The sequence below is a fragment of the Apaloderma vittatum genome, unplaced genomic scaffold (genome assembly GCF_000703405.1).
Source record: "Apaloderma vittatum isolate BGI_N311 unplaced genomic scaffold, ASM70340v1 scaffold13285, whole genome shotgun sequence".
Classification (NCBI taxonomy): Eukaryota; Metazoa; Chordata; class Aves; order Trogoniformes; family Trogonidae; genus Apaloderma; species Apaloderma vittatum.
In genome coordinates, this window is record NW_009715587.1 from 128,145 (window position 1) to 139,165 (window position 11,021).

An 11,021-nucleotide genomic window follows, 5' to 3' on the forward strand; every position below is an offset into this window, starting at 1 on the left:
CCTTTGGTTGCAAATGCAATCAAAACCATAACTGTAAATAATGATTTTTTTTACTCTTGTGCCTGCCACTTTCAATACAAGTATTGTGCTTTACAAGCTGCAAGAAAAATCTTGCCATTTAGGCTTGGTTGTGTAACACACACATAAACATATTTCTTAGAAAAGAGATAAAGTGGCTGCTTAAATTGTCCTTGAAACAGTGTAGAACCCTTTTGCAAGAAAAACGTTAGTTTCCTTGTGCAGAGTGAATCATGGCCTAAGCCAACTAATTTCAAGTGTTTTCCGTGGTAGCATAAATGTATTTGTCAAAGGGATTTTAAAAATACCACACAAAGAGGTATTTCCTACTGTAAGAATGGGAAATTAGAGCATGAAAGTGCAGCTGTGTTTGCCCTCCTGGACCCTTGTTCTCTCCTAGGAACCCTCTGAAGTCAATATTTAATTTAACTTTCACAGCTCCTATTTTCCCTGTTCTGTTTTTTCTATGTTTCCAGCTAATGGGATTTTGTAGAAGACGACAGGTCTGTATGTGAGGGTCTGCTTGTCATCAATGCACTTTTAATAGCTTAAATAGATATGTCAACTTTTTAATTTAAAACATTAGTCACCAGCCATTCCAATTGTATCATTATTTGAAATGCCAACATCTAGAAGTAGAAGTAATAAAGCATGGAAGCTCATGAGTTGTGAAGCTCGTAGGAACTCTCAAGGAAACGAAATTAAATACCTTCTTCAATTATTGGGCACAAATAAAACACTGTGCTTTGTTACCATCCTGCTTCTCCCTTCTTCCAGGACACTCCATGGAAACGATATTTCCAGTGTTCCTGAAGGTTCTTTCAGTGACCTGGTATCCCTGTCCCATCTGTAAGTATTTCTGACTGGGTTCATCGGCTTGATTGACAGTTTCAGATTTATAAACCAGCACATATTATTATAAATTTAAGGTTGTGGAGGTTTGCTGTTTTTACTGCTTAGTTTCCATATTCTGCCTGGATAATCATAGTGCATCTGTTCAAAGGAAATAAAAAAAAAATAATAAAAATACTAGAACCTGTTGTTATGAGTTACCAAAATATTTTCTTAAGGAAAACCAAATGAGCAAATGTGACAGTTTCCTCCTCTGTGGACTTTGTGTTTAAGATTTTCTTTCAGCGTTGTCTATGTGAAATGCAGAGTGTGTTATGGTTTGAGAGTGAGACAGGAAACCTCCCACAAAGAGCAAATATTAAGCAAATGTGAATTCTTTGCTTAATAAGTGTCATATGTTTTGCATACTTAAATGTCAGTATATGAACGTGTTGATGAATTACTGTTTCAGACATATATTTAATTGTATGGGAATGGGTCATTTCACAGCATTAATACTTCATTCTGTAATTTGCAAAAATTATTAGACATTTCAGATATTTACAGAAATTACTATTGTATTGATAGAGGTCCAGGATGTTTTTTAATGCAGTTCAGTTGATGAAAGAACTGCAGTTATTACTGCAGAAATAGGTGCAGTTATTACAAAATAAACCTGAAGTGTAACAGTTGGTGCCAAAAGAAATGAAAATCCTTTTTTTCATTGAGATAACGTGTGATGCTTCCTATTTTTAGGCAGCAGATGTAAGGAAAAGTACTTGTGTAGCATATTTCTTGATTACTGTCATCAAGTAATCAGAGAGTTCAGTGGGTCTTGGTCATTCTGTGAAGTGACTGATTTCCCGAGCTGATACGGGCATTTTCTGCCCTGATGCTGCCCTCGTGCACGTGGGTCGATGTTGGTGTACGCCCACGTTGAGACGTGTGATCAGATGTGTGTGCATTTAACGTAGGTTTTACCTCTCCATTTCCCTCCTTGCAACTTTAAACATGCCCACCAGAACATAAGGTTCCGTTCATATTTACATATTTTCTGGATAGCAAGTATGTCCTTGCACTGTTTATTTCTGTGTAACAGCTTTCTGCCTCAGTCTCTCTCTCTGGACAATAAAAAATGAAGGTATCTCAGATCGGTGGGGACAGAAACCAGAAGTGAGTAACTTAGGCAATTTCATCTTCAGCTGAGAAATAAGCTTCGCCCTTTCAAGCTTACGCCTTGGTGTCTAAGTTAGAGAAAAGCTTCATTTTGCACAAATGTGTTTCTTCTTCATGTTTCCTGTACAGTCAAGTCATTTCTTGAGTTGTTTTGGAGTTAAAGTCTCCCTGAGCTGAAGCCTTGCACCTCCTTTTGGAAGCGTGGTGACACCTTCCATACCGGGAATCTGGCTTCTGAGGGTATTTTTAGAACTCAAGAGATAAACATAGCATGCTCCATTTGTTTGGATTTTCCTCAGGGTTTACTTTAAATGAAGTGCAGATCCAATTTTCCTGGGTAAACCATTCACCTTTGGGAGTGATAAAAACCCCTTTGGCCCAGTACAATCGCCGCAGTCTATCTGTTTAGATATACGTGCTGCCAGAAATGTAAAATACACAAAGCTCAAATGAACAGTAATAAATAGGATCCATAAAATAAATAAGACCTGTCTGGGGCGTAATTTGCACAGTTGAACAATTGAATTTTACAGCGCAGTTGTGCTCTCCAGTTTCTCAAAGAAGATTCTGAAACTTTGAGCAACCGCAGTGATTTTGCTCTTCGCATGCCAGAAAAAGCTGGGCTTATTCAAACGAAGTCATGCCTAATTGGAAATAAATTCCTTTTGAGCTCTTCCTGGTATTTTCAAGGAGGAAGCATGCACTTGGAATAATTTCAAAAATGATACAAAATGCTACTCTTGAAACTCGTAATGCATGGGAGAACAAAATACTGTGTTAAATTTGCAAGCTGTGTGGCCATGGGTAGGGACAGGTATTATGGCTGGAGAAAGCTGGCTGTACCAGACGTCAGTACAGTTTGGCTGGGGGAAAGAGGGTCTTAAGGTTATCAAATTAACATTTAGAATTGCAAAAACGTATTTGTGTAGCGTAGACAAAACTATTGATTTTAGTCAGGGTCTTTTGTAATAGCTTTAAATTGGTCTGTAATTGGAACAAAACCAAGATCTAGATGCTTCAGTCGCTTTTTCCATAGCTGAAGCCTAAAAGAAGACGTGCACCAAATTTCCTTTACTCAAATTTATGTTCATTACATATAGTAATAAGCTGTCCCCTCCTTTGTTTCCAGCATTATCGTGGCTAGACTTACTTTAGTTGACTTTATTCTAAGTTGCCTTCAAAAAAAACCCCACCAAAACCCATCTTATTGCAAAGTGTAAAACAGAAATGTCTGCTTAGTGTAAAACAACTATCTGCACAACCTTTTGAAAATGCTGATGGTGGTATTTCATTGCAGCAGAAGATATTTTTACCTTCTGGAAATATTTGCTATAATGGGCAAATAAATAGAGAAAGCATGTTAGAACTCCTGAACGAGAATACAAGAATTCACTCCAGTTCCTAGAAATGAAGGGGAAAAAAACCCAACCAAACCAGCACCACAAACAAAAGAATGGAAGGATACGTATGATAATTTCTGCAGCTGTACGACCATATTATTGGCAATTACTAGTATATATAGAGCAGCTTTATTTCTAATGTAGTTTATAAAGATTAATTAACGGCAACTAGCTTTTCCTTGTCTTCCCACTCCCTTTTTATACATGGCAGTTGCTCAACACTGAAGTTAATTTCTCAGTCCAGCTTTCACTGCTGCATTTTGTTTGACCTTGGACAAGTGAGCCCGTTGATCACAGTTACAGGGTCAAAAAGTCAACCCAGTAGTTTTTTTTCCATTGTAAGCAATGGATTTACAGAGGGAGTGGATGGATATTTTTTAATACTGTGCTGCAGTACACATTTAATTTTGATGAATGAGCCCTAGACAGGGTTTGAACCTATGAACTCTCATTATGAATCTGTCTAGGGCACAGTGAGTTCATTAGTCACTCCAGTAGAAATGTATCAACAAATTTACTGAGGTTTCTATCTTAATATCCTGATATGTTTTTATCTGAAAGAAGCTTGAGTTTAAAATACCATCTTAAAAATAGTTTACAACATACGCAGAAATAATAAAGTCTAAAACCCAATTTGAATTATTGGTTTGTTTAGTACCTCTTCCCTTTGCTAATCTTTATTTTTGTTAATTTTCTGCCCATGGCAATTCAGGTGTTGTACAGCTAAAGCCTTACATTTACTTTCAGCAAAAGAAATTCAAACTTTCAACATGCATTTCTTCACACTTTCAAAAATTAATTGTTTTTAAACTCACATTCTGAAATCTGGACTTTGTTTGTAATTCGTTGGTTGCCTGAAAAGACAATTTCTTTAAGAGAAAAAAATAGTATTAACGAGACAAGGCAGCACTTAAATTTAAGGTAAAAAAAGTTTGGTTTATTTTGGATATATCTCCGTGAACGGTGAAAAAATTCCATGAATTAGAATTTTACTGTGTGAACACGTCTACTCCAACCACAGAAACCTAACTCAAGTGATGGGTTAACCAGCAAATATGTTTCAAAGCCACAAAGTGGACACCAGGCTGCAGTTTTGAAAGCAGGGCTCCCTAGTTGTGAGGCATTAGCATGGATCGTCACAGCCCAACTAAATTACGCGATTCACCGATAGAATATGCTCACAAAAGCTTAAATAAAAGAAGCCAATGTGTTCAATGTGATAAAAGCAATACGTCTGGTGAAATTGCTCGAGCACAATTGTTTGAGAAAGTGATTTGTTGTTTGAAGAAGTGATTTGTTGTTGGGTGTTTATACAACCTCGGTAACTGATGATGGGAAGAAAGGAAAAGAGTGGGAATAACAGAGGGCATAAATCCAAAAGACTTCCTAAATACTCAAAAAAACCTTTCCCACATCTTGAAGTAGAGCATGTCTGTAAAAGTGTAGACCAGAACGTGCCTCAGGGAGATGAGGGACGTCGCATTTCCTCACAAGCCGAAATAACTGCTGTTAATTGCTTTGCACCACCAGGGCTCTGGGTACCAACCCTTTGCATTGCGACTGCAGCCTCCGCTGGCTTTCCGAGTGGGTGAAGGCAGGCTACAAAGAGCCGGGCATCGCCCGCTGCAGCGGCCCCGAGGCCATGGTGGACAGGCTGCTGCTCACCACCCCAACCCACCACTTCCAGTGCAAAGGTAGGAGCAAGCCGGGAGGCTCTTTGTCCTGTCCCGCTGCTTTTCCTCATGTACAGCGCTTTATTTTCATGCTCTTGGGAACTGCTTGGTTTTAAAGTGAGTCTGAGGCACGAGGAGGGGAGTTGGGTTTGGCTTTCATTTTCTGAGTTGTCACATTACATTTGAGTTGCGTTTTCAAGGGTTCTCTTCCACAAAGCGCAGCCACCTGGAAGGAAAACCAGCAAACTTGGGAAGTGTTAGTATTCCTGTTGCTCACGCCAGATTGTATAATGGCAAGTTAGCATATAGGATGTTGATTGATCTTCTTTGAGCAAATACATTGGTTTTGCCCTTCTACCTACCCCAGAAAACTTTGGTAAAATGAGGGTTATTTAAAAAATATAGAGCACTCCACTTATTATGTATGTTTACTTGAAAACTGAGAATTCTTCTGGAAAGCAAATATTTACCAAAAGTATGTTTTCATCTGAAGATCTGAAAACTTTCCTCATCAGCTCTGTATCAGAAGCTGTAGATTATAGAAGAGGTTTGGTGTCTGAATAGTGTATGTTCAGTCAGGAAAGTTGAGTTGCAGCTATTAATGATTTTGGGATGATGGGAGTCGGCTACAGTAGAATGGGATAAGTGATGAGAGCAAACTTTTCTTGTGGATGTTACTTTATATTTAGTAGCATATGACTGAGTGTAGATTAGCATATACCTCTGTTTTTGTTGCAAAACGTGTTTTAGAGATTTGCTCAGGTTACCAGCAAGTACATGAAGATAGAGCTATATTTGTAGTGGAAAAGATGGGTCAGTAGCCTCTCTTGAAATGGAAATGAGGGGTAAAGCCTGTTTTTATGCCTCTGAGTGCCGTGCACATTTGCAGTACTGCTTGGCAGCATGGTTTTACAGAGGCTGGGATTAAACTGCTGAACAAATAAGCGATGGTGTTGAGATGGGTTTACAACACAGGTTTCCAAGCCTGAGCTGAAGTTTATAGCCTTTCACATATATTTTTAATAACTGTAAATTTATAATTTAGTTACTTGGAAATGTCAGTCTCAAAACTATCAGAACTCTATCAGAACTACAGAATTTATAACAGTCTCTCAAATGCGAAGTACAAATATACCCTAAAGACTGAAAATACCAAGTAATGTGCTTGTTCACACAAAGCGAAACGAAAATGATCATATTTACATAATAAACATGGTCTGAAGACTAGTCCAGAAAGAGAAGCTGGGTGACGTCCTCATTCTAAAACTGTGATACATCAACAGTTACATTTACTTTCTCTCAAAACTAAGCAAGCAACTTTTAGGCAAGAGATAAGTAAACCTATGATCCAGACTATTGAAAACAGCTGTATGTTTTTTGTGTAAATATTAATTTGGTGCACTAGAAAGATGGTCAGCTTTCTACTGTCCCAGCTGTCTCCATGCTCACTTTATCTGAATAGAAAAGGGAAAAAAAAAGCATTGATTTGGAGGTGGACTTCGGACAAGAAGAAACTGTTGATGGCTTGGATCCATGGCAGTATACTGGAGAAAAATGCACCTTTTCTCATCACCATACGTATATTTTGAAAACCAGTGACTGAACCCATTTTCCATGTGCATGATTAAGATCCAATGCCTCATGCTATTGTGTATGGACGTCAGGATGTTCTTTTATGGTAAAGCAACGAGATTTATTACAGCGTCAAGTGCAGGTTTGCCCTCAGGCTGGAGCTGCATCACTCATTGCTGAGCTGGAACTGTGGCCTGGAATCACAGAATGTGTTGGGCTGGAAAGCACCTTTAAATGTGCCTTTCAGCAGAAGAACAAGACTGTCCATGGGGTGACGCAGCGAGCACAAGGATCTGCCTGTGTAGATTTGGGTATAGCTCAGGTCCTGCTAGCACGGGGCTCAGGGTGGGCTGAACCCCCTCCTCTCCCTGAAAGCCTGCGCTCACCATGCTGAGATTGGTACCTTGAGATACTTGTTTAAAGTAGTGCGTGGATGTCCTCTGTGACCCCCAGGAACTTTTACATGCAAAAGAAGAGTTTAACTTATTCTTGTTGAAATTACATTTTTAGCCCGTGACGGAGCAGAAGGTTATGTCTCAGCAGAGCCAAGAAAATAAAAGTATGTAATGTGCAAGTCATGCAAACTCAGCTCTGCTTTTTATTAAATTGCCCTGCTAGCTTATGCAGTAGAGGAAAGGAATGTGCTGGGCCGAGGGCATTTTGCTATATGGATTTATAAATCAAATCCACAAGGGCAAACTAATGAACTACTTAACTGCTAGGAACTAACACTGTTCTTATTAGCTTCTACATTGATTAGCTTTGATCTATGCCATAGGAATAAATGGAAAATGTATGCATGTGTATTATGAAATAAATAAATAATCGGGGAAAATGCTGGCTTAGTGACCTCTAAATCAAGAAGATCAGCACTTCTGCCTGTCCCATGTGCTCTCTGCAGAGCTACTTTGGTATATTGTTAATATGCTCTACCTTCAAGACAAAAGTAGCTCACATGTGCTGCATTCTGTCCTGTCAGTGCCAGAAATCCAGATGTTATTTCCTCTTGCTGTTCTAACTCCAAGTTGAAAACATATATGGCATTTAGTTACACATAAATGTGAAGACAGAAGAGGACGACAACAGTCTTTTACTTCCGTTTTTGGAATTGTTACCTCTTTTGTATTTTTATCTCATCATTGCACGTTGCACCCTGCAATCAGTGGCCCTGATAACACCGCCCCACACGGATACAGCCTTTACATTGCACGTGCTTGTCAACTGAGACTCCTTGCTCCCCATTTCTGTCTTGTTCTTACCCCCCGTTGGTGCTGTGGACGTATGTGAAGTTAGTAACGACGGTTTATACCTCATACAGCCCAGTCCAAAGCAAATCCTGGACTGCAAGGGATTTTTTCATCCCTGGTTTTGTAGCCTTCCTCTACCTTCTGTCTAACACCAAGTGTAAGATTCTTTTCTTTCAGGTTGTTTCACAATTTACTCCTTGTCATTTTTCATGCAAAACCAGAAGTTCTCTGCCCACTTCTGACCAATTTTAAGTTATTTCAAAATGTGTTTCCTTAAAAATGAAGTAAAACTATTTTAGGGTCTTTACTGCCTGATATAATTTAAGCCCCTTTAAAGTGTTAGGGTTTATTTTTTATGTGTAAAAGCTATTAACTCATTAATATTTGAAATGTAGCCGTTTCAGAATCGCAATTTTTTTAACGGTAGGTAGAAATGTCTAAATTAACTTCCTATAAAATCTCAGTGGTAAAATATTTATTGGCTTGGTACCTCAAATGTACCCAATGTTGTTTGGATCTGTGTTCCTGATCCTGCTCTCCCACTAACTTCACTACTTTTCTGGAAGAGTGCTGCTAGAAAATGTGGTTTATTAAACGGTTTAAATATGGCTATGTGTATTTGCCTGCACACATTTACATCTTTGCATAATTGTCTTTGTTGCATTTTGCCAAGATAGCCGAATGTTGATAATTGTTCTTCTGGACAGAACAGGAATAAAATAAGTTTTGAACTCTGTTAAAATTAAGGATGGTAAAACACTTTGCACCTAAATATTCCCATAAACCTCACACTAAATCTTTCTTACGTGTGTTTTTTATTTCTGCTGTTGCATCTGCACTTTCATTCCTGTTACCAGCCATAGAAATGTCATGTTATAGTTCCCTAGAGGTTGCTATTGCAGAATTTCCAGCACCGAGAGAAGGAAAAATTGCTGAAAATCGTATATATAAGCCCACTCTCTGGAGATTCCCAACGTGTTTTTTCAGAGCTGATGTTTGCATATCCAGGAGAATATAAGCATCGTTGAGACCTGCCTAGCACTCAATTTAAGTACTTAAATCCTTTCTGATCCCTGGGAATCCTGTAGTGTTGTCTAAAGCGGCACCCACAGCGTGTGTGTTTGTGCCAACGGAAGGTGAATACTGCATTAGGAAAAAAAAAAAACGTGTGTTCGAGTGAGGGAAATATTAATTTTGTAATCCAGTTCTCTGTTAATACTCTGTGTTCTGCCTTTCCAGAACCAGTGGATATCAGCGTTGTGTCCAAGTGCAACCCCTGCCTCTCCAACCCATGTAAGAACAATGGGACGTGCAGCAACGACCCGGTGGAGTTTTATCAGTGCACTTGCCCTTTTGGCTTCAAGGTATGACTACAAACGAACTACATGAAAAGCAGTAAACTGTTCCACATCCCTTCTGTTTTCTTAATTGTTGCATAATGAGAAGTCAAGGTTACAGGCAACTGAGCTCAGAAGATCCCATACTCAAGCAGGTTGTGTGTGACCTTTCAGCTGCGCCTTGCTGCAGATTTTTGTCCCGTGCAATCGAAAAGGCATTTCTTTCCCTCTGTGACTATACAGATCATCCTGAGCAACCTCCTGTAGTTGACGCTGCTTTGAGCGGGGTGGTTGGACTAGATGATCTCCAGAGGTCGCTTCCAACCTTGGGCATCCTCTGATTCTGTGATACGAATACGAGATGGCGATTTTATCTTCCTCTTAATTTCTTTCCCTCTTTGCCGTGACTATAAAGATCATCCTGAGCAACCTCCTGTAGTTGACGCTGCTTTGAGCGGGGTGACTAGATGATCTCCAGAGGTCGCTTCCAACCTTGGGCATCCTCTGATTCTGTGATACGAATACGAGATGGCGATTTTATCTTCCTCTTAATTTCTTTTTTTTTGCCAGCAACAAGATAACCATTTCATAGGCCAAAGAGGAGACAATTCAAGATGAGTGTTAAGGGCTAGTTTAGTCTATGGTGACAGAATGTTGATAACTGATCAGGCACAACCACTGACTATTAATGTCCGTAGAGCGAACTGCAAATGTGAAATCCCACAGATGCCAAGCACTGTGAGCACGCAGGGTTGGTTTCTTGATAATACATTTGAAAATTGGAAAATCGTGTCATTGAATAATGTGGTTTCTTCGGTAGTGATGCATAACTCCTATTGTTAACACTGCATTATGAGGGCTTAAGGGCTACCAAGAATTTGTTTCAGAGTTGATATAACTGGAAACAGCTCGGTAGTCAGTAGCTGAAGGATTAAGTATAAGTAATAAATGAGGCATATGATCTGCTCACAGCCTGGGGGGGATCGGGTGTTATGGCCAAAGAAGTAGGTTGCATTCTGTACACTGCGATTTTATTTGCCTCATTGGATATTTCTTACAGAGTCTTGGTCAGTTGAAGCAGGTGCTCATAAAAGAACTATACGTAAATAAAAAGGGAGGGTGAAACTCAACTTACCTGTGAGAAGTAAGCACAAATATTCAGTTCAGACAGGATATAGGAATTACTTGGTTCTGATGATATCACCATTTCTCTTCTTTGCCTAGGATACATCCAAGATGGTAACAGAGTAATTGTGGTAGATCCCTGAGACATTGGAAAAGGGAAGATATAAAGCTTATATCTTACATTTCACCCCAGTTCCTTAATGCCTAATGCTTAGTAGCAGTAATGGTAGTAAATAATAATAACAATAATAACAATAATAATAATAACAACAACAACAACTGGCAACTTTTCTAAGATCTTATAAAGACCACGTTGTCAAAAATTCATTTAACTGAAGCTAACTACTTGGTGTAACAATTGACTTGTCTTCACAATGAGGGAAACTGGCTGTTTGTCTCCTCAGGTTAATAGAAGCACAGTCACTTTAATTTGGTGTTTAACATAAACTAGGTTGAATTCCTCAGATGGAACTAGGTGACTGTTAGGATAACTTGAAAAGTAAACACTTTCAAAACGAGCAGAAAAATACCTAAATCTTTGTGTGTGTGTGTGTGTCTTACTCTGTAAGGCGTTCATTGTGGAATAGGTATCCAGGTTATTCAAGTAGAAATTGTTGGTTAGGAGCATATCTTTTGTTTGCC

General features: G+C 39.0%; 1 protein-coding gene across 1 annotated transcript in view; it reads left to right on the plus strand.

Annotated features, from left to right (window-relative positions):
- The window catches only part of LOC104273786 (slit homolog 3 protein-like), a 137,425-nt gene extending 128,138 nt beyond the window's left edge, over nt 1-9,287 (plus strand). Inside the window, exons 19-21 of the mRNA XM_009869217.1 lie at nt 796-867; nt 4,956-5,119; nt 9,157-9,287. Coding sequence (XP_009867519.1) covers nt 796-867; nt 4,956-5,119; nt 9,157-9,287 — 367 coding nt within the window. The remainder of the gene's footprint in view (nt 1-795; nt 868-4,955; nt 5,120-9,156) is intronic.
- Nucleotides 9,288-11,021: the final 1,734 nt, after the last annotated feature.